The 22,278-nt window shown below is 50.6% G+C and overlaps 8 protein-coding genes across 8 annotated transcripts; 4 read left to right on the forward strand and 4 right to left on the reverse strand.

The window, feature by feature from the left end:
• Positions 1–722: 722 nt before the first annotated feature.
• Z518_00186 (uncharacterized protein) lies at positions 723–1,904 on the reverse strand (the record flags this gene model as incomplete). Its single annotated transcript, XM_013420790.1, has 4 exons — positions 723–1,452; positions 1,517–1,675; positions 1,735–1,834; positions 1,886–1,904. 4 exons carry the CDS (start codon positions 1,902–1,904, stop codon positions 723–725), a joined length of 1,008 nt encoding a protein of 335 aa, XP_013276244.1.
• Positions 1,905–2,878: 974 nt separating this feature from the next.
• Positions 2,879–4,036, forward strand: Z518_00187 (uncharacterized protein; the record flags this gene model as incomplete). Its single annotated transcript, XM_013420791.1, has 3 exons — positions 2,879–3,058; positions 3,122–3,252; positions 3,313–4,036. 3 exons carry the CDS (start codon positions 2,879–2,881, stop codon positions 4,034–4,036), a joined length of 1,035 nt encoding a protein of 344 aa, XP_013276245.1.
• A 7,609-nt stretch (positions 4,037–11,645) lies between these two features.
• On the reverse strand, positions 11,646–12,221 carry Z518_00188 (uncharacterized protein; the record flags this gene model as incomplete). Its single annotated transcript, XM_013420792.1, has 2 exons — positions 11,646–11,767; positions 11,897–12,221. 2 exons carry the CDS (start codon positions 12,219–12,221, stop codon positions 11,646–11,648), a joined length of 447 nt encoding a protein of 148 aa, XP_013276246.1.
• A 1,326-nt stretch (positions 12,222–13,547) lies between these two features.
• Positions 13,548–15,239, forward strand: Z518_00189 (uncharacterized protein; the record flags this gene model as incomplete). The annotated part of the gene is made up of 2 exons (XM_013420793.1): positions 13,548–13,937; positions 13,992–15,239. 2 exons carry the CDS (start codon positions 13,548–13,550, stop codon positions 15,237–15,239), a joined length of 1,638 nt encoding a protein of 545 aa, XP_013276247.1.
• A 723-nt stretch (positions 15,240–15,962) lies between these two features.
• Positions 15,963–18,377, forward strand: Z518_00190 (uncharacterized protein; the record flags this gene model as incomplete). The annotated part of the gene is made up of 7 exons (XM_013420794.1): positions 15,963–16,056; positions 16,124–16,160; positions 16,215–16,311; positions 16,370–17,123; positions 17,172–17,334; positions 17,381–17,433; positions 17,830–18,377. 7 exons carry the CDS (start codon positions 15,963–15,965, stop codon positions 18,375–18,377), a joined length of 1,746 nt encoding a protein of 581 aa, XP_013276248.1.
• Positions 18,378–18,506: 129 nt separating this feature from the next.
• On the forward strand, positions 18,507–18,719 carry Z518_00191 (uncharacterized protein; the record flags this gene model as incomplete). Its single annotated transcript, XM_013420795.1, has 1 exon — positions 18,507–18,719. One exon carries the CDS (start codon positions 18,507–18,509, stop codon positions 18,717–18,719), a length of 213 nt encoding a protein of 70 aa, XP_013276249.1.
• Positions 18,720–18,964: 245 nt separating this feature from the next.
• On the reverse strand, positions 18,965–19,810 carry Z518_00192 (uncharacterized protein; the record flags this gene model as incomplete). The annotated part of the gene is made up of 1 exon (XM_013420796.1): positions 18,965–19,810. One exon carries the CDS (start codon positions 19,808–19,810, stop codon positions 18,965–18,967), a length of 846 nt encoding a protein of 281 aa, XP_013276250.1.
• A 622-nt stretch (positions 19,811–20,432) lies between these two features.
• Positions 20,433–22,237, reverse strand: Z518_00193 (pre-mRNA-processing protein 45; the record flags this gene model as incomplete). Its single annotated transcript, XM_013420797.1, has 2 exons — positions 20,433–22,040; positions 22,100–22,237. 2 exons carry the CDS (start codon positions 22,235–22,237, stop codon positions 20,433–20,435), a joined length of 1,746 nt encoding a protein of 581 aa, XP_013276251.1.
• Between the last annotated feature and the right edge of the window lie 41 nt (positions 22,238–22,278).

A 22,278-nucleotide genomic window follows, 5' to 3' on the forward strand; every position in this document is an offset into this window, starting at 1 on the left:
TCGGCGGCCTACCTACTTTCGGTATAGTCGCAGGCTGGGCACTCCGCCGCTTTTGACGTCGCCACATGAACCCCCTTCTCATTCCTACCTGTTTCCCTGCCACATCCCCCTCCCACAACCCTTGCGGCCTTTGCACCCTCGATGCCACCCGTTTTGGTCCCTTCGAGTCTCTAACTCCTGCATGACACATTTGACTTCACCGGCGACACAGTATGTAGGCTCAGCCTCTCCTTCACACCTCAACCAGGGTCATGAGGGTATCGGCGTCGGTAAGTCTCCTTATAACGCCTCGTGAAGGTGAACCCCCTGTTGGGTTCCTCTAGCATTTATTCCAGATTGCGAAAACCCAGGGAGATCGTCGTCAGTACCGAACATCAGACGCTGTGATTAGTACTCAACTCTCTTTACCGTCCGTCGGTACCAGGCTTGTGGTTCTTGGTATGATTACAAAGTTATTGTACAAAGTCCTTGGTCTTTTGGAAAGGACCAGGGATCGTCCACTTCCTTTGCTGATCCATCATCGGTGTCCAAGTCCTCCCTCATCAACCGACCGATATGTCAAACATGGCCTACTTCCGATTTGCAGGGTATTTTTTTTTCCCCTCCATCTTTGCCACCAGCTCTGCGCGTCGGTTGCCGAACCAATCCTCCTTCCCCATTCGGCTCTTGGATCGAGAGTATTGCCTCAATCAGGTGGACTGGTTACGAACACGTAGACCGGGTTAAGCCTGACGATTAGCACCCGGGTAATCATTAAGCTCCTCAAATCGCGGATTCTCCAACTTCCTGCCAAAAAGGAGGCCAAACGTTAATATTGATCCAGCCTTGGCTAGCAACGGCCGGTCATCCGACTTGTTTTCCCCTTCGATTTCAGTCCTGCCATCCCGCGCCAAATGGACGTGGTAGTTCCGGGGCAGAAAGCGACCCGGATTCCACACGTTCCAGAGAACAGAGTTGATGAGCATGAGGGTTGCCTCGAAGACATAGAAGAACCACTCATACCGCAAAATGGGACTCAGGGTCATGAGTGATTCGAGATCATCGAGTTGCACCGTCGTGTTGCCCAAGTGTTCCACCAGGCGGTAGATGCAACGTATCAAGATCAACGACATGCTTATGTACAGCGTGATCAGAGGGGTCGAGACAGCCTTGGCGTGTATATTGGCTTTGGCGCACCGCCGATGGAAGATGGCCGCGAGGAGGACGAAGATGACGATAACGGCGAGTTGGATCGCGAGCGCGGCGATGGTCAAGTGGCTTCCCAATTCTTGCTGACTGTGTGACGATGACGGGTTCGAGGAGAGGGATACCCCTAAAGCGTTCAAGGCCTCGACCAGTGCCATCAGAGCACCGAAAGTGGACAGAACTCTGCCGGCCGGAAGAGGTGCGACGTATGGCACGTAGTAGAATATTCGGCCGAGGACGTGGTAGTTGGCGAGTTCGAGAAGCGGACTATGTAGTGACACAGGATCAGTCGGCACTCCAAGGCATTGTCTCGATTGGATGGGTCACTCACGGGCATACGTATATCAAAACCTGGCTGAGGATGAAGATGATCAAGTTCCGAGTGTTGTACATATAGTTGAAGGCTCCGTATTCCCGCAAAGCATAGCCGGCAGTAAACATTACCGCACAGAGTGGGTGCAGTCCGATCAACTTGAAGCATTTGTAGCAACTGATCGTGGGTGTCAGGAGGTTTGATTTCGGTATGGCCAAGGACGAAAATACACTTACTAACACTGCCAGATATGACCGACCGCTGAGGCAGCGTACGCGGCAGTGAAGAATACGGGTGCTACCTTGTTAGGAGCATAGACATAGAGGCTTCCCAGGACTAGGACATGTCAATCGCAATGCTCATGAGTAGGAGTTTTGACAGTCTTACTGGGCTGCCCGTCCTCCATCTTGGACCGGAGTCGAAATTCTCGGGCAAAAGGCGAAAGGCGAAAGCGGTGGAATTCTTGGTCTTCTCGTTGGGATGTTGTTGTCCGAACATAGGATCTTTATAGGTCTTCCGGTATCACTGCTATACAGCATGACGCTTGACCCGAACAGGAGAATACAATTGCCAAGAACTGGACCCTGTCGTACCGAAATTTAGTGGGCCGTAAACGACGGGGGAGGTTGGGCTTTTGAAACGCTGTTGCCTGAGGATGATGTTGGTTATAGGTTCCAAGAGCCGGATTTTGTTCTCTTCTCCTATCCCTAGCACCTACCTCACCAACCCTAGGAAATAGGGATCGGTTAGGAAACCACTCCAGACTCTGGTGCCCTATCAACGTCAGAGACGAGAGCAGGGGTTCGATTCTAACATATCCAATATTGCGAACAGAACGAGCTAAACAGCGTGTTAAAGCAACGAAGATGGAAAAGGGCCCAAAGCGCCACTGCTGGGAATGTCTCCGACGCCGCCTAGTCTGTGATTCCACACGTCCCGCATGCAAGAGGTGTTTAACGTCCGGGACCGTATGTCCCGGATACAACGATTCGAAACCTTCAAGATTAAGGTGGCTCGCACCTGGAAGAGTAACATCTCGAAATCGGAGGCTAAAGGAGACTTCGTCTGATATAATCGAGGACAATCACAACGAAATGACGGCAAAATTATCCCGCAGGACGAATGATGTGGTCATTCCTCGCTTTGAGATGAGGACCGAGACTTGTGCCTTGGTTCAGGCGGCAAAATACTGCAAGTGAAGGCCGCCACAAGAGACATCTCGGCACAGACAAATTGACTTGGACAGACAATACCTGCATATACCAAGATCTGATCCCCATCCATGAACTTGGGCCAAATCCTTACATACACTTCATCTCGCCCGCACGTCTCCAGAGGGGGATTACATTCCCCGACCATTTGCAACTGAGTTTCGTCTGCATGACCCTTAGCCACCGAATCAACCGAACGAGGAATGACCTCCAGTGTAACGCCTTGGCTGAGTCCTTTTATCGGTACCGAGGTAACGTCATCCGCTCTCTCAGAGAGGATATCAACGTGGAACATAAACGTACGGGCGATATCGTCATTGCCGGAATCATGTCGCTTTTACTCGCGGACGTGAGTCGATCCTCTATGGAACAATGGGAATCATCGGTCATGCTGAACCACGTCTTGCCACAGGTCCAGCAAGGCGCCTTGTCAAACTGGCGATGCCACCTCGAGGGAATCCAGAGATTAATCACGCTGCGCGGCGGTATTCGTGCACTGGCCGGATCCCAAAACTTAGAGCCGCTGCTTCTTTGCTCCATGTCGTACGTGGTTGTGAGCAAGGCTGTTGGGTGTGAAGAATCATTAAAGCTGACCGCACACAGCGTTGCAGTTATGGGGAACACAACATGCCCGGCATCAGACCTCGCCATGACCAGTTCGCACCTCGACGAACTTGACTTCATACTAGAACAGTATGGCCGTGGAATATCTCCCTTCCAAATGTGTCCGCCGCCCCTGTTCGCCGAGATCATCAAGATCAATCACCTTCGGATGCGAGCCGCGAAATATGAACCCACTGGGACGGAGGACCACTCGCAAGAGGCGTACGAAATACTGGGCCGTATCCACGGTTTCTCGCCCGAACAATGGGCCGAGTCCAAGCCCTCGTCGAAAGAAGACTGGATGCTTCTAGGCAACGTATACCAGGCCGCCGTGGCATTATACGGCATCTCGTCATTGCAGAGCCTGTCGCTTCTGCCCCTAACCTGTTCACTGAGAACCCATTGCGCCACACACGGCCGGTTTCTACAGGTGCTTCTCAATGAGGCGCTGTCATCCCCAAGGACCAAACGATTCGTGCTTTGGCCGCTGGTCTTGCTCGGCATGGAAGCCGTGAACGGTGGCGCGGCGATGCGCGCTTTCGTTGAGAAGCAGCTGCCTCAGATGAGTCGCCATGTCGGCACACACGTGCCACTGACGGCGAAGGGTGTCCTGGAGAGATTCTGGGCTTCAGGCGAGACGCGTTGGGATGCTTGCTTCGATAGACCTTACGTGTTCGTGGCACAGATTGCCGTGGACCTTAGCGGGATATTGCCATTGTGCTAGCTAAGGGTTCCGGACTCAGGTGACACCGTTGTGCTACGTCTCTCGAATGTTGGCCATCGTGCTTCAGGGATATAATCAAATGATCACAAACCTATCTTGGATTGGACCGCTTCTATCATCATGCCCGACGCTCCAGAGGTGTCGAACTGCTTCTATGCATGACTCGGGTAATTCACACCTACGTTATCAAGAGCTAGCTCTTAGGCGAGAGATTCATAACCGGACAGAATGGAATGTTGAGTCTCGAGTCTTGCGTTGCTATGAGGATCGGACCCATCAAGCAACTTTTATCTAAGACTAGCGGTTCCTGAACAACATGCAACCACGGCCATCAATGTTCCCCGGCCGGACGCACAACGCCCGTCTTCCCCCTGAAATCCCTCATCGAACGGGCTGCGCCTTTTGTCACAGAACCTCCCATGAGCACGAGGACTAGCCTACTCGAAGTAACGCTTTCATCCGAGCTTGCTAAAGATAAAACCGCATCGCTTTGGGTCTGCTCACGAAGGCACGATGAATATCTGTGTCTCCACGCCAGAACGCTGCGAATACAGAAAACACACAAAACCTGCAGCTTGGGCAGCCCGCGCCGCTGTAGATGGATCTCTCTTGGAGTCCCGGATCCACCTGGTTCACCAAAGCCGCATCGTCTATTTAAAGCCCGGCCGCCATGACCCGCGCCAACCATGACATTAACAGTTTCGTCAGTTCAAGGCAAACATGGTCGGCTCCGGCTTCAAATAACAGTCACTGAGAACATCTGTTCTGCCCGATGGTCTACAAACTTCTTCTTCTCGAAAAGTTGGACTTTGGAGATCCAGAATGGCTCAACCTCTCAGCCCATCTCAATTAGGGCCGTCGCGGCCTAAGACATTGCCTCCTCACCAGGAAGCGATGGTGGAAGCATGTAAGGCGGGCCGACTCGCTGAGTTATAAAAACTGTTTGATGAACACAGTGTTAAGCGTGGCGATGACCCTGTACAATACTGACAGGCAACGCAAGAGGCACCCGTCAATTGTCCCATATCTACACTCGATGTATCCGAAATTCGATTTTTTCCAACAGCACCATCGTGCATGCGCTCCTCGAAAGACCAGATCTTCAAATACTCAAATTGATTTACTCCTACTCACCTCAGCTTATTCAGTTTGAGTATGATGACAACGTAAACAAGTTTATTAAGTGCGGCCTGCGACGGTGGTCCCGATAACGCGCCATTCATAGACGTCCTCTTAGACCACGGAGCAACGACGTTATCGTACGGTAGCTACACGTGGCGCTTTGGAGGCGCTCTACTACCCGCCATCCAACATAATCAACCTATGGGAATTATCAAAAAGATGATCCCTACGACCGATCATTTATCGTTTCCGATTTCCGCAGCAGTTACACGAAAACACGCCGACGCTCTTGAGCTACTCCCGAATGAAGAGCTGGCCAGGAGTCAAACTCCGTCCGACCTTTTATTCGCACGCTCATTGCTACGCGATGAGTGGACCACACGGATTGACCTGGGTCGACAATGCGGACACGTGACATAGACGGACTTTCCAATAACAAGTTCACATAGGATCCTGAATGCATTCTAGTATTTTACTTGTTGACGTTGAGGTGATCTGCTGTTATTGTAGGAACCAAAGGCAAACTGCTGCGTCTACGGTCTTCGGAGGATAAGAGGAAATAATGTTGAAGCGTAAGGGGCGTGACCATCCAGTCGCTCTGAGGCGTCGAATTCTGCTGCTGCTCTTATGCTGGCCTCAGAATTTGGCTAGAGCTTCGTAAATGATTTGTGTATTTGATGGTAATTATGAAACTGTCGAAAAATGAGGTCTCTTATATGATTGGCGAGGGGAATGAAAGCCCCTTGACTCGGAATAGCAAAGGAGCCGCACCCCTTGCATTGGAAGTGGGGCGGAGATTAATTCGAACTACATTTGGGGTGAAACCGATTTTGCAAGACACTATATCGAATAGTGCGCCCCTTCCCGGGGCACTTGGTCCGCAAACTGGATCCGATAGGTGCTTTCCCGGAAAATATTTAGTCCACGGGGATTTCATCGGATCCAATCCATGGGGCATCTATCGAATAGGGCCACATGGTCCACAGATTGGATCCGATGACGGTGCGGCAAGGGGGAGTGCCCGCGTGTCCACGTGACACCACCAAGGCTTACGTGATTGGCCAGCACATCACTGTTGGCGTCACCACACAACGCCAAGCCCTAACCAGGCGATTCCAAAATTTTTAAAAAAAAAAAAATCAAGTTTATATTTTGTACAGCCAAAAACTGATTCAAAATTGGACACCAAATCGTGGTTGACCTATCAAGGACGTAACCGAGCGGTAAAACACTCGGCTTGCAGTCGAACCGATAGAATTGAGGGGCCTTACTAGTGTTCGATCATAGGTAAGGTAAGAGGGTTGTCCGGCCTAGCTTCTAGGTGCCCTAGATGGGTAAACGTAATGCTCCAGCCAGTGATTGTTGATGATGTCGTCTTGTTCATACTGTTGGGAGGTCACTGATTCAAACTCTTCTGCGGTTGGACTTGTCCGGCTGAAGCTTCCACTGGCTGCGGCGCCCCATCTATGAGTTCGTCAGAGACGGACTATAGGAGGGGCCTGTTTTTCTTAATATTTTTTATTTGCGTGTATGTGAATCATCGCATTATAGAGTCCATATAACCATTCGACGACTTTAGGCGCATACTAGAGGCTCTTGAGACATACACGATTATTTAATTCCCTTACGCTCTTTACGGCTACTCGCAAAAAACGTGTATGCTCTCTTTTACCGTCGTTACGAGAGTACTCCCCTTACAGTGCCAGTCTATATCTTAACAGAGACCCTTCTTAATGCAAGTAATATACTAACAACGTAGAAAGACTTATGGAAGACTTACTTAATCTTAATACGAATACTACGATAGCATTTAGGTGCAGTAGGAAGGTTGCAAAAATAATTTTTGAATTTTGAGCTGCTGGTCCTATTGCTCCGCGTTACCACGAGCTAAGGTGGCGGAGACAGCGCTAGGCCACGATAGAGAGCGCTAGACGACGCCAAGAGCTAGTGTCAAACTTCTAGTAAGGAGTGCTCTGTTCTCTATCTACTTGTCGAGGTCCTGAGGCTCCTTTTATAGACACACGAATACTACATCGTTGCACAGAGCAACCATCGTCGTCAATGTTTCTATGGTGGAGCATAAATACAATACCCCTCTACTAGTTGTCACATGCACGTGCACGATCCCACTAGTTACTCCACAACCATACATTGTACGGCCTTCAAATTTTAACTGGAGCTAGTCTACGGAGTATAGATATACGAAACTATTTATACAAAATTTATTGTTGCAAGTGCCGGGGTGCCTTGATTTGCCTATCCGAACGTGAAATACGATTTTCAACCACCTCTTTCTTCGCATCACGATCCTCGACGACCTTAGCGATAGTATTTATCGCGGATAGTTGCGTTTGGTTACGCTACCCTTTCTTTACCTCTCTAGCCTCATTTTGTAGCTGTTTTCGAGCCTCTTTTTCTATTAATCGCTCTGCTTTTGAGCTGCTTTTTCGAGTCATTTTTCCTCAGTGAGTTTCCTCTTCTCAGCAGCCACTGCTTTTCTTTGAGCGATTAATACCGCTCGTTCTTTCTTTTTACGAGCTTTTTTGAGCCTTTTCTCGGCTTTTTCGCGCTCAATTTGCTCCTTTACTTACTGCTGTTCCTCAATTTCTTGACGTCGCCGTGCGATTTTATTTGGGCTAAAGAAAAAAGGCATATTGTCATCACCAGCATTAAGGTCGTGAAATAAAGGTTTACCACGCTTTCTGCGGTCCTTTTCGATCCTAACCGCTTTTCGTAATCCTTCATTTTCATCCCTTATATCTTATTATCGGTGTGCAACTTTTCGAAGGTATGAATTGATTTGCGTGTTTCCTCGTCACCATTCTTGCCTATTTTCTTTTCCCATAAACGCCGTATCACTCGCAAATCAGTGTCTGAATATGCAGGCTACCACTACTTCGACTATCTCTCAACGTTGGTGTACAGTAGCTTGAAAAATCGGCTTCACCTACACATCTGAAAAGTTCTCCGCTCCAATGGCGGGAACCTTACACTATCTAGTTAAGCCTCATTCTTCCCCGTCATCCAATGATCAATCAATAGAGCGGCAAGAAGGCTGAGCACCCGGAGGCTTATCAGGCCGTAAGGACAGAAGGTTTTCAGGTAGACGACCATGCGCTGGCGTGAGGTTGCGACCGTCTTTGGGGGGTATTATTCTGTACACCAACTTTTGTTATTCTGTACACCGGAAAACCTGCTTATTCTGTACACCATGCCTCAACTCTCCTTATTCTGTACACCACCACCTCTCTCTCGCCTTATTCTGTACACTTAACGCTCTCATCCTGTTATTCTGTACACCGCGCTAACAGAGCTTGTTGCCGTTGGCCCGGCGATGGCGAGAAAACACTAGTAAGTGGCGTAGCTGTGGAGGGGTGACGCGTTAAACTCTCCCCGTTATAGGTGGTTGCGAAGCAATAAACACATTTGATTCCCTTTTCCTTGGTAGATAAGTACCGTGCATTTTGAGCTTCTCTGTATACTTTGTAAATTATTGTGGCCTACACAGCCGGATTTGTGTAGAGATCCCCTGCACGGTCGATACCTCGTGCTGACTAAGGTAACAAACCAGCGCCCATAGGCTTGGGAGGACCGCTCATAAGCCGGAGGGGGAAACCGCCCATGAACCGGGGGGAAACCGCCCATAAGCCGGGGGGCAACTGCCCCGCTTATGGGCGGTTCCCACCCAAGCCTATGGGCGCTGGTTTGTTACCTTAGTCAGCACGAGGTATCGACCGTGCAGAGGATACCATCGTTAACCATCATTTCTGCATTCTATATAGGCAGACTTAGGTGTTGTGACATCACGTATCTTCGAACTGCGCAGATAACCGGAAAAATAAAAATCCGGACCAATCAAAAGCGGTGTACAGAATAACAAAATGTGGTGTACAGAATAACATTACCCACCGTCTTTGGCGTTGAATCACGTGAACACATCATGTGCCACGGCTGCCACACTGTCGCTGCTTTTTGGCTTCAGAATTTGGTTAGAATATCTTTAGATAAATTTATGTATTTGATGGCAATGATGACACACTGCGTAAAAAGGGTCTCTTATGTAATTGGCGAGTCACCCTCCAGGCTCTAGACTCAGAATAGTAAAGCAGCCACTCCCCCTTGCTGTGGAAATAGGGTGAAGAGTAATTCACGTTGAATTTAGGGTGAAGCCGATTTTCAAGCTACTGTACAGAATAATACCCCCGGAGGGAGAGACCAAAAGGCATTCAGGGACCACGTGTTGACTCGCTAGTCTGCCGTGATTAAGGCGGCAAGGGCGCTAAACGATCCGGCTGTGGTTCAGAGTTAAACATGTGGCTGTCATTTCCACGTTATTAAAAAGCGGAGCGTGATTGGCCGAGAAAATGCTACATGATCTCGCGATGGGTACACTGCCTGTCTTCAAAAGCGCCTACTCTCTTTCTTTCTCATAGATGCCTCGGCCGCCCCAGGGAGCAAGGCCTTTTTTGACCGGTATGGCCTGTCGTGACAAGCAGAGAAAGAGAAGGGCTCGACAGCAGGACCTTCAAACGCAGTGAGGCCTGGGGGTATGGGGACTAGCCCCCATAAAAGACACAGTGATCAACATCGTCTATATGTGATCCATGGGCTGGATCCGATCAAGGGGGTCTGGCAGACAAAGGGGGCATTCTACCCATTCCTGGGTGGGCTATGAATTGGATCCGATGGGGTCAGCCAATCCGAGCAAAATATTGCCAATTTTCGGATTATAGCAGCGCCCTCTACCTGGTTGGGCCGTGGATTGGATCCGATGGGATCAGCCAATCAGAGCAAGGGACTAGTAGTTTCAGATTATAGATTTTCCGGATTACGCGTGGTTGGCTAACCACGTGATGCCAAGGCTTGGTAATCTCAGTAGCCACGCTTTTAACCCCGTGGGAATATCTTGTCCGCGGCCCCCTAGTTACCTTTACAATATATTCTTTCCCGAGGTCAAAGTCAAGCAAGACCGACACGTGTTAGGATCCAACCGCGCTATCTGCCTCAAAAGGGTCCAATTTATCCCCAAGGATAAGCATCCTGGTATCGAGCGTTCGATCCAGTCTAAAGGCCCCGCAGAACGGCGCGACTGGCTCGCCTTTCCTCCAACACTTCAAAGACCAGTCGGAAGACAAACAAGCTAAGCAAACAGCGGGAAGACTGGCTAGGAAGAATCAGAATGCTGACAATGAGACCTAGCCTACGCCGCACGCTACGGCAGCAGCAGACACCATAAGGTGGCTACGAAGTTGGAGTCGATCCTAGGTTCGGAGGACGAACTTCCCCATGGGGCCGTCTCTTGGAGTATGACTTTGAAGACATCGGGTCGTCGGAAGAGCCGATGGATTCTCCACTACTACCGACGGGAGGACAGGAGAAGGGGCCTTAAAGCCCATAAGGAAATAAGAGATCCCTAAGATATGTGAAAAAGCGCCATCGGGCTACGGTAGCAGGAGCAATCGTGGTCAAAAATACTGTTTATTCTAGGACAGGAAGGGTAAAGCTAAGTGTTATTACAGAGATTTGCCAGGAATTTCATACGGCCACAAAAAGGGCAACCCCCATCACAGAAGAGTAAGTTGATTACGCTTTCTGGACTCCCTCTGCGCAAGAATGCCCGTTGGGAGAGCTCGCAGACTCTCCGCCTACGTAATGTCACTAAGTACCCACTCAATACTAGTTTCCCTTGCGAATCCAGTTGCGCAATTCGACTGATACAAGAGAGTCCAGGCTGTAGGACGCGAGGGGAGCGTCGGTTCCCACCCCCTCCCGTTCAATCATGGTCATGGCAGAAGCCTTGGTGATCAGTGCTTCGGTTAGACCAATGAGCGGGTCCTCGGCGGCAGCCCATGAGGCCGAGTACATGTCAGGACCTCCACTTGCGCCAGCCTTCCCTCTCTTCTGGTGCTCGGCTTTGGCGTTGTGACCGAAGGGAAAGAATACGCAATGATAATGCCCTTGACGATATTTCGGATATCGGCCATTGCCAGGGTGGCACCAAGCGTTTGCTTTAGTATATCGTTGAGATCGTTATCAGCTACGTAGCCGACGTCTAGAACAACCGGCAAGGGACGAAAGCGGTGTGCTGGCCGCGGGTGTTGCGATACTGGGTGAAAGCGTCGTAGAATACCGAAGTTAGCTTCACGGAGGGTCTTGATGAAAGCGAAACGCTGCGAGACCTGTCGTTTACTCACCACCGTGCCAGCGTAGATATCTTGCCTGGCGTTACCGTTGTCCCTGAGGAACGAGGAGAGCAACGAAAATGTCGAGGTCGTCGGGCAATAGGTTCCATGCAACCCTGGACCCTAGGTTGCGTGATGATGTGCCAGTCCTCATACGTGGCGTTCTCAAACAGTTTGTCCGGGTATAAAGCGTCAGCTTCCTGAATTTAGCAGCCACAGCAACTTATGCTCAGGAGTAAGGACATTGTGCACTACACCAGGAATCGGAGAGGGGTCCTGGATCGACTCCAGAACGTTGACGAACTCTATACGGGAGCCCTCACGCGAACGTCGGTGTACTGATCTTGATTCAACAGCTTTTGGACCTCGGGACCAGAAGCAGCGCGGCGACCAAGCACGATGACATTGTGGGCTCCATTCTCGATCACTCGATACACCAGGTCAAGACCGATGCCATGGGTTCCGTCGGTGATGAGATAGGTTGGTTGGGAGTTTCAGCGTTGGCGGACATAGGGCGCTTTCAGCCGGGACGCTTTCATCTTGACGGTAATCTTACCCATGTTCTCACCAGACCTGAGCTTGCACAGACCCGTCGCAGACTGAGAGATTGGTAGCACGGCCACGGGCTTGATGGGCACAATGACATTGCGCTGAAACAGACTGACAACCTCGGAAATGGTCTCTTTCCGGTCTTCCGGCCGACGCTTGAAGAGTTCGCGAAGGTCGACACCGCTGAAAGTCATATTGCTGTCAAAGGGCCTCATTGGCAAGTTGTTGTTCGGGAAAGCGTCCTTTTTGCCAATTTCCACAAATCGACCAAAGTTTACGGACAAGGTCCATGCTTCTATGAACCTGGTTCTTAGGGATGCCAAAGGCCTCATATAGAAACTCTCTCTTTGCCTTAGTGCCAGCAGTAGCAAAAGATTCGAGCTCCCGGATGCTGTGCAAGCACCACGCATGCCTGGCCCCCTTGCGCCGGCTGCTGCTTGAATAAGGATTGTCTCGTTCTTCCTGAGCCGCGTGGTGTGGATGAGTACCAGAACTGCGATAGAGTATCCCGAGTGGCTTTTTTTTTATATGTTGCGACGGCGCTCCTTTCGAATGCCAGGAAGAATACTATATCTCCTTCTCGCAGATCGGCCACCCGGGAGCCCAAGAGATGGAACTAAGGACGAGATTAAGATCGTGGTAGCTTACGCCTACCACCTCGGGCTCGGACAACGGATCTCATCGTCACCAGGTGACTACTGGTTCCTGCTGAAGGGGATGGAGTCAGGACTGCCCGCAGCGTCAATGATCATCTCCGGAGCACCATCGCCTTTCCAGATATTTTGTACCCTTTGGGAAGAAAGCCCTTGCTCAACGGCAAATTGCTCCTTTAACTCCCTCAGTTGGCGCATACGAGCAGTTAGGCCGAGTCCTTATGCCAGGCAAATCCTGGTCTGGGTTGTGCGTCACCTTCGGATCTCGCCATGTTTCAGCGAGTTTGATTATTCCGGAGGCGCCCTGAGGTGTGCAGAGCACGTCGGTCAAACAAGAGCAAGGTCTTTGGATGAGTTTTGGTGCGCAGTGTGCGGATCAAGTCCTTGATAAATTTGGCCTCGGGGGGACCACCCTCCGGAATGAACCCATAGCAGCTCTTGTAAGAGTTCGCACTTCAGGCCCCCGATGAAGATGTAATACGGATCTTCCGTAGGGTCGCGGAGAATTTGGTCTTGGTGGGGCAACCAAAGGTGATCCGAGACAGAGTCGTCTACTTGGTCAGCCGCTCCGCTGAAGCTGAACGAGGTCCAGCATCTGTTTTGATCGGGGTTGTTCAGAGCAGCCTGCGGACCGATTTCCACAACGTCGTTTGGGTACAGAACAGGAGATTAGGTGAATGATATCGGACCTCGACTTATTCCGATCCGATAGCGGAACTCGTCGACACCACTCTACTGGTTGGGGCATAGCGTGCCTAGGACACGCAATTGCGGCGGCAATCACTCCATCGCCAATGCTTTTTCTCAAACATACCCTGTGAAGGTTGAAGCAGGACTTCCTCTCCATGAGCCATTGAAACCACCTAAACCCGCAGAACAGCGAGTTCCCATCGGCCTTTCGCTCGTTACAAAGCTATGGCGACTTCTGGAAAGACACCTTGAATCGACTTTTCTGCAGATGCAACATTCCAAAGCCGATCTTTACTCCGATCCCTTCTCACGAACATGACCACCACAATGACCCAAACCCCCGAGCCCCGGACATTCACTCACCGTTCTTTGTCTCCTCATAAGGGTGCCAATGAGATCAGTCCTCACGAAAGATTTCCTTCCTTTGACGATTCTTCCTCGAATTTCCAGCTCAACACGCCCACCGCGGTCGAGAGTCCGCTGGAAATCATTCCAGGACAACTCCCCAATCATGAGTTCAAATGGCCGGCCAGAAAAATGAGCCAAAGGCTCCGCGATGCAAGACCATCAGGAGTTTATACACACCGCCCCAGAAAAAGTGTCAGCGACGCAATAAACAAATTCCGAACTCGGCAAGGAAGCGTCAGTGAAAATGCGCAAGAGTTGGCTCAGGCACTGAAAGCACCGGTCTCTTATAAACTTATTGTCCGTTCGAGTGATAGCAAGGGAGCGGTTGAATACCAGGCTGACTTCCACTAGGCTCTTTGCATTATTTGGTACATGACCTCGGCGTTAACCAACACCTCGTCCAAGTCGATCTTGAACGCCCTACCCAAACCGGCGACACTGACGATTGTCCAATTTGCCTCGGTCTCGATTTGGTGCTTGATATTGACGACCTTGGCATCTATTTTCCCATCTCTGAAAAGAGCTCTTCCGGCATTGAAGAATGGGCTCAGGAAGCCGTCTTGGGATGTCATGTATACCGCGTTTCCGCTTTCGATCTTCCAATTGTTGGGCCACCTCCTCAGCTCATATGCCACCTCCAAGATTCCGGTCTCGCTTGTCCATACCATCAAAGGCTTGTCGCCGTTGTTCACGGTGCTCGCGTACCGGGCCGTGTTCCGCATCCGCTATAAACGAGCCACCTATTTGTCACTGGTACCACTCACTCTCGGCGTCATGTTGGCGTGTTCGACCAATTTCTCGACCAACTTCTGGGGTATCAGTGCATCCTTGGTGGCCACCGTCGTTTTTGTGACCCAAAATATTTTTTCCAAGAAGCTCTTCAACGAATCAGCTCGCGCCGAGGCCGATGGGCAGACTCATCTCCCACGCAAATTAGACAAGCTCAATCTCTTATGCTATTGCTCGGTGGGAGCCTTCATGCTATCGGCTCCCGTTTGGATCTATACAGAAGGGTTCGAGCTCGTTCAGGATCTCTGGAAAGATGGATCGCTTTCCCTGTCGGCCCAGAAAGGCGCTTTGGATCATGGAGAGCTGATGTTGGAATTCATCTTCAACGGAATCTTTCACTTTTTCCAAAACATCATGGCATTTGTTCTCCTTTCCATGTTGTCCCCGGTGTCATATTCGGTGGCCTCACTTATCAAACGCGTGTGGGTCATTGTCCTGGCGATCATTTGGTTCCGGAGTTCAACCACGAAGGTTCAAGTGGTTGGAATTGCCCTCACCTTTTTTGGTCTCTACCTCTACGATCGAACCAGTATGGAAGATGCCGCCGAGAGAAGAACAAAGGCCGACCATTTCCGTCACAAATCGGCCCTATTGCCGGTCACGGAAGTGCAAACTCCCGGTATACAGGACAGCTACGCTGTACATGATGATTACTCCAATGAGATGTCCGAGTCACACCCTAAAAGGGATGACAGTCGCGTTCGACAGCACGGACATACTGATTCGACCTTTTCAACCGGTTGGCTTCCTCCTGGAACGAAACAAGAAAGTACTTGGGAAGCAGGAGATCAAGCAGAAAACAAACAATAGATGTACCACCATGGGAATACATAGCAATGGCGTTGGGAGTCGTGAAAGATGGGGGAGGGGGAAGGGGGCAGGCATATTTCACGAGAAGCGGGTGGTTTTGGGGGGGGGGGAGGTGCCAATCGCCTTGAGATAGATCAGGTATGTCATCTGTGCATGATGGAGCATGACAGTCTTTGTAAAAGAAACATAAAGAAAAAAGACCAGAATCCCAGTCCTCCCAAACAAATTGACTGTGCTTCTCCGCAAGTAATGTAGCGACCGTCGGTAAGGGAACAGAAAGCATCATGGAAATCCTCCACAAATGCGGAAGTTCCTAGCACGCTCCAGCTACGGCGCAGAAAGTGATCTGGGATCACGTAGCAGAGGAGAAAGAGATTCGTGCAGATTGCAACCCTGGCTCCTACAATAATCATGTCCGCGAATGAGTTCATGGAGGAGGAAGGGGAACCAAACAAGAGAGAAGAAAAAAGCTGACGAAACCAAAGAATGAGGCTGTGGTGGAGACTAAGGCTCAAAGGGGCATGGCGCAGTCTGATGAATGGCCCCCCGGAAGTTGAAGGGAAGCAGAATGGCGCATGCTGAGACTTTGCTGAGTGAGGGAGTTTCCAAGTTGAACATCCCCATCCCGTTGCCAGTCTGGTTTTGGCGCTGTCCTTCTCGTCTGTGAGGGACTGGCATTTACATATCACTGCTCGACGCGCTTCATCACCTGTCCAGCAAACCATGTCGCAAACCGAAGTGACCCGCGCCGACTCGATACAGGAGGAAGACCCTCATAATGAACCTCCTAAGAAGCAGAAGAACAGACGCCCGGCCAGTACGTCCGATCTGATGCTTCCTGCTCCTCTGTTTCATTGAACGATTGCTGACCGACGTCGGTATAGACACCGCATTTCGTCAACAGCGATTGAAGGCATGGCAGTAAGTCCATGGACGGCGCATTACGGTGTCCATCGAATTGACCTGATTGCCCAGACCTATCCTCACCCCGAAAACCGTCCTACCCATCTTCTTCGCCATCGGAATCGTCTTTGCCCCCATCGGGGGCCTCCTTCTCTGGGCCAGTTACAGTGTTAGTAGAAACCATCATTCTCGTCCCAGATGGGGGGGGATGTTGATTTGGCGCACAGATCCAAGAATTGGTGATTGATTACTCGGATTGCAACGCGACTGCAACCACCGAATTTACACAAATACCCGACAGCAAGGTTTCGTCGTCTTTCAAAACTTCAAACAATACTGTCCGACCTCAATGGAGAAAGACCCTGAACACGACCACGCCACCGCTGAGTGTGGAAATCGAGGACACCGCCGTTTGTACCCTCCAATTCTCGATCCCGAATGACATTGGTCCACCCGTTTACCTCTATTACCGCCTGACCAACTTCTACCAAAACCACCGAAGATATGTCAAGTCGCTCAATACCGAACAATTAAAAGGCCACGCCTTGAGCAATGGTACGATCGACGGGAGCTCATGCAATCCTTTGAAGCTGGATGATAACGGCAAGGCATACTACCCATGCGGCTTGATTGCCAACTCTATCTTCAACGACACTCTCAATTCGCCTGTCGCGGTGAATGCTCCAGGGAGTCAAGGAAGCCAACAATATCGCATGACCAACAAGGGCATTGCTTGGGGATCTGATGCGTCCCTCTATAGGAAAACGAAATATACCAACCATCAGGTCTCTCCTCCACCCAATTGGCAAAAGCGCTACCCCAATGGATACACCGATGAGCATCCCATCCCCGACCTGTCACAATACGAGGAGTTTCATGTTTGGATGAGAACGGCAGGTCTGCCCACGTTCAGTAAACTCGCCCTGCGAAACGACAACGAAACCATGACCGCCGGCATCTATCAAATGGACATTTATGATTGTAAGTCTGTCGCGTTTTTCAAGAATGATCTTCCGCTGATATGGGCAGTCTTCCCTGTCAATGTTTACGACGGTACGAAGAGCGTCCTGATCTCGACTCGATCAGTTGTCGGGGGCAAGAACTCATTTTTGGGCATCGCCTATGTGGTTGTCGGCGGATTATGCATCGTTCTCGGGGTGCTTTTCACTGTTGCGCACTTGATCAGGCCGAGGTAGGTGTGCTCTCTTTGAGTGGTGGAACATTCGCTGATAGAATAGAAAAATGGGCGATCACACGTACTTGTCCTGGAACAACGACACTCCTGCTACAGGTTTGGCGACCGGTCGCGACTTTTTCCCTCGGCGTTCCTAACTACATGACCGAATATATGATTGCTAACGTTGACGATATCGGGTGGACTTGGGAGCCGGCGTTTTTCGAATGTGTCGAGAGAGGTCAAAATGGCAGATCAGCCTCAAGTATCAGCAAATTTATCATCCTCTTTCGTTGTTGCAAATATCATGAGTCGATTGATTTCAACCGGGTCCTCCACATTGTGTGGGAATGAATGGAGGAATTTGATTTCACGTTCCAGTGTTTTGGGTTGTCACGGTATCCGTTCCACAATAGATGTTTTCGTCTCACCAAGATTTGGTCGCTTTGTTCTTGACAACCACAACAGAATTGGTTTTTTCCATGTATTCCTTTTTTCTCATACTAATTCTAGCCTCCATACCATCAAGTTTCGGCGACGTACCAAAATACAGACCGCCAGGCCTTCCTCACCCAACTTATGTCACCGATGCCGTGGTCACAAACCCATTCATCTACCTCGTGCATGTGTACACGAATGCCTCAATCAACTACTGCGTCTGCGCCGCCAACGGCGACGAACCTCGTCCCGAGGCACGTTCTACGCCACGGCACCTATTCTTACTCAACATCTCCTACCAGTCGGTCTTACGGTCCGGGCCCGGAACACCGAAGATGCCTCCGAGCTTGACCTTTCTTGGGCTCTGCACTTTACCTACTTCCAGTGTCCGGACCTCTACACTCGGCGACTCCTATGTCACTGACAGATGCAATGTGCTTTCTGCCATTTCGCTTGGAGGAAACATAGCGGGATATAATCTTGGAGTCGCGACTGCTTATGAAGTGAGTTATTGGAATGCCATACTCCATACGCTCAATAGAAATGGATGTGATCCGTTCGATTCTGGTGATTATGCCGCAGACCCGCCACAGGAGATGACGAGTACGAGTGAGTCGAAATAACCTATCTTTTCCATGCAGGGACTTTGATATCCCACGTTGGTTTTCTTCCCTGAAAGCACTCTTTTCACATCATCTCTTGAGCAATTCAAATCCAACCTCTCCACTTACGTATTTATCCAGCTTACTGACATGACCATCCATCTAGCCATGGGTAACTGTTCCGCCTTCAAAGACGGCTCCCCAACCCCAGACCACGAGGCTATACCGGCGAACCAGGACGAGGCGCGAACCCTTCCGGCTTTCAAGGTTACCGTGATCCCGACCCTATCCATAGTTTCATGGATTACAGCGGTGATGCGTGCTATCAAGGATTCACGCCCCGACGGCGCGCTCACATATTAAGTATTTAGCAGATTTATCGGCAGAGTCTTGAACTTTCATTCTGGGCATGGATGGGGGTTGTCCATGCATCGAAAAGACTGGAGTGTCGACGACAGCTGAGATCATCAAGACCGTTGCGGGTCGTGGGATTTTAGGATTTGGGCTCAGCAGGAGATTTTAAAACCAATCCCATGCATACTCTTTTTTCCCCCTCCTTTTCCAAAGCCTTTGGTACCCTTTCCCTCGTATGCTTCAGTAGATGTTCCTTACTTTTCAATAACCAAGATCCCCAAATGCGGCGTTTCATTATATTCATCCCAATACCCCTCCTCAACCCCGTACCGCTCCCTACTCTCCTTTGGATCTGGCACCACGATTTTCTTCCACTCCAGCCTCCCTCCCATCCCCCCTTCCCTCGCACACTTTTCATAGACCTCACGGCGCATATGGAAGTTCTCGAAGCTTATCTCCACCGGTTCCACATGTCCCGTGATTTTCGTCAGGTACCCTGACCCATCATCCAATTTGTCCGTGTATGCTACGCTCACACCGTACTTCCTTGGGTTTCGCCCCGGGTTCTTCGTCTGATCGTGCAGCGCCGCAAACGCGTCAAGGTCCAGTGCTGGGTGCGGCGTGATGCCCACGAAATGGCCACCAGGCTTCAAATTGGCGGAGATGTTGGCGAACATGTTCCTCATTTCGGCAGGTGTGGATGCGTAGTTGAGGAACCAGGCGCCTAGGACGACGTCGAATGGACCGCTGTCTAGGACCAGGGGTTGAATGCAGTCGCCGACCCGGAACGAGAGGCGGTTTGGGGAGATACCAGATTGAGAGCACGAGGATTCAGCGGCTTCGACCATGGCGGATGAGATGTCGACGCCAACGACCTGCGAAGCGCCCCATGAGAGGAGCAGGCGCGAGTAGTAGCCGGTGCCGCAGGCGAGGTCGAGGACTTTGGCACCAGAATCACTTCCCCCGTTGGTCTCTTCTGAGGCAGGATGAGAAAGAAATGGCGTGAGCGCTGCGCATAGACTGTTTCGTTCTAGCATGGCGGCAGGGAGGCGTTTGAGGGATTCGTACGCCAGGCCTATGGCGTCATATTGCGTGGTCATTTCTTCTCCCTCTTCTTCTTTTCTGCCAAACGGGCACCCTAAATGTAATGAAGGAGGTAAATGTTATTCGTCCAGCGAGCGGGGAAAGGGCAGATGAGAGAGTAGTACGGCTTGGTGTAAATGGAGGACGTCAATGCCTCACCTCTTTGGGGATGATATTTCAATCACGTGAAAAAGTAAAAAGGCGATAGCATATGTGGAATCCTAAGCAATAGCTGTCAGCATCAGCCTATGCTGGAGGCTTTACGATGCCAATATCAATCTCGTTGCTAGATATAACGAGAAGGTAAGAAAGTGGGGAGCGTTGAAAAGAACTAACTGCAAAGCAGATGTTTTCTCCAGTCCCATCGGATGGAGTACGGAGTAACTGGACAGTCCAATCGCCATACGCGCTGTGGGAGCGACGAAACGTAGTAGCAGTATTACTCTCCTCCATATGTAAGATCTGGATAACCATGGCTCGCTAGTTTCCAGGCCGAAATTATTGTTAGGCTCGGAAGGATGGTGGTGGCAATTTTCCGTAGAATGGACGAGGTTAACCATGCGATAAGACACCGTGGTGCTAGAACTCCGATATTGGTGATTAAACAGTGGGATGCACTATTTTGTATCGGTCTCCATGCTAGTCATCATCGCCAATCCTCGCCCTTTTCCCCCCCCGGTCACTTGGCCCGGCTTCTTCCAGACCATATCTCTTCTTGCTTTCACCATTATTCCTCCCTGAAGCCTCTCCAATGAGGCTATCAATACCGAACGGATCATCTTTGTCCTTTTCAAACTGCACAGGGCCGGCTTCACGCTCTGCCAAATCTGCACCTTTGAAGCCCTCTTTCGCGCGTCCCAGAACCTCGAAGCGATTGGATTTCTGGATCTTGCCCATGGCACTCTCTGCAGCATCTTCGCCGTCTTCATCATCTTGATTCGCTGATGGTCGATATATGCTGTTGATGGCGTCGTGGGTGGCAAATAGAGGCTTGTCATAAGGCTGATCCTCGTTGAAACCGGCCTCGAATCCGGACGTTTGGTTGAATAGGCGGGAGTCATACATGGTTTCCTTGTTCTGCGTGGGCTTCGCGAGGCCCAGTGCCACCTTTTCCGAGATGTCTCGATTTTGTTCTCGTGCCATCATCTGAATTCTCTTCTCGGTGCCCATCCGGCTTTGCCGTAATTGTCGCTCGTGTTCTTGTCTTCGTTCTCGCCTTGCCCGCTCTCTGTCCCTGGCAGCCTCGTCTTCACTGTCGCTTCGAGATCTCGAATCATATGATGATCCCGAGTACGACCGCGATCGCCGTCGGGAATCCGAGTCTCTCCGGCCACCGGCAGCCCGCTGTCTTTCTTCTCTCGCTTTTCGGGCCATCTCCCGCAGATGTTCTTCCTTGGCCAGCTTCTCCTTCTCGGCCAGTTTCTGTTGCATCTGTGCTCGTAATTTCACTTCCTCACGTGCATGTCGATCCGCCGTAAATAACGCTTCTGCAAATTGGGCAAATTTATCGTTGATGGTGACATCCTGCAACCCTCGCCCATCCGCCGCTAATCGCTTGTCGAGAGGAACGGTATAACCCTTCGGATTCTTCCAGTTGGAGATGGGAGGAGGAATTTTCCAGGCTTCTTGATCTTCGGCCGTCAACTTCCGAGGCGGTGAATGCATGACAGGCGGTGGAGGGCTTGGTGGGCCACGAGGAATCTTCTTGTGTTTGAATTTGGGTGGTTCCATGGGATCTTCCTGCCGTTTGACAATCTTGAATATTCGATCATTCTTCTTCGAATTGTCACCCATTTGATTTGCTGGGGTGTATCGCACGTACGTAGGCTCATCTCGGGTTGCGCCCTTGACATTCTTCGGTTTCTGTGCAGCCACCGCCCCAGACACCAACTTCTCCAACGCCAGTTTTGTTTTCTCTGCCGTCGCTTGTACTTCCTCTTGACCCGGTCGATCCAGGCTTAAGTCTCCCGCATCTGCTCGCTGTCGTAGCGGTATTAAATCTCTAAAACTGGAATGAATGATTCGGTCTTCGCTGTGGCCCTGTCTGGCAATCGCATCATATTTGACTTTTCCTTCGCCATCTACTTGAATCGCAAGGGCGTTCGAAGTCGAGGCGGTGCCTTTGCGACCCATGTCTAAAGGATACTGAGCGACAGGAACTTCTGGAAAGGCTCCCCCATCGCCAAAGTCTTCTACAGATCGCGGTCTCCATCCTGAGCGTTGACCATATGGGGGAGGACCCGAACGCTGGAAGAGAAAAAAGAAGTCAGTATGAATTTGAGGGTTTGGTACCCGAGGCCACTCACCCTAACAACAATTTGGGATTGATCGATAACTCCCGGTCCTACAATTCGAGGACCCTTGGGTTGTGCGTGAACAGGGACTTCTTCGTGTTCTCCAGTATATTTGGGTTTTGGTAAGGATGCAAACAGACCTGTCGCCATGTTTGCCAAAACGAACACGGATCCAAAATTAAAGGAGAGTT

Source organism: Rhinocladiella mackenziei (genome assembly GCF_000835555.1).
Source record: "Rhinocladiella mackenziei CBS 650.93 unplaced genomic scaffold supercont1.1, whole genome shotgun sequence".
Taxonomy (NCBI): Eukaryota; Fungi; Ascomycota; class Eurotiomycetes; order Chaetothyriales; family Herpotrichiellaceae; genus Rhinocladiella; species Rhinocladiella mackenziei.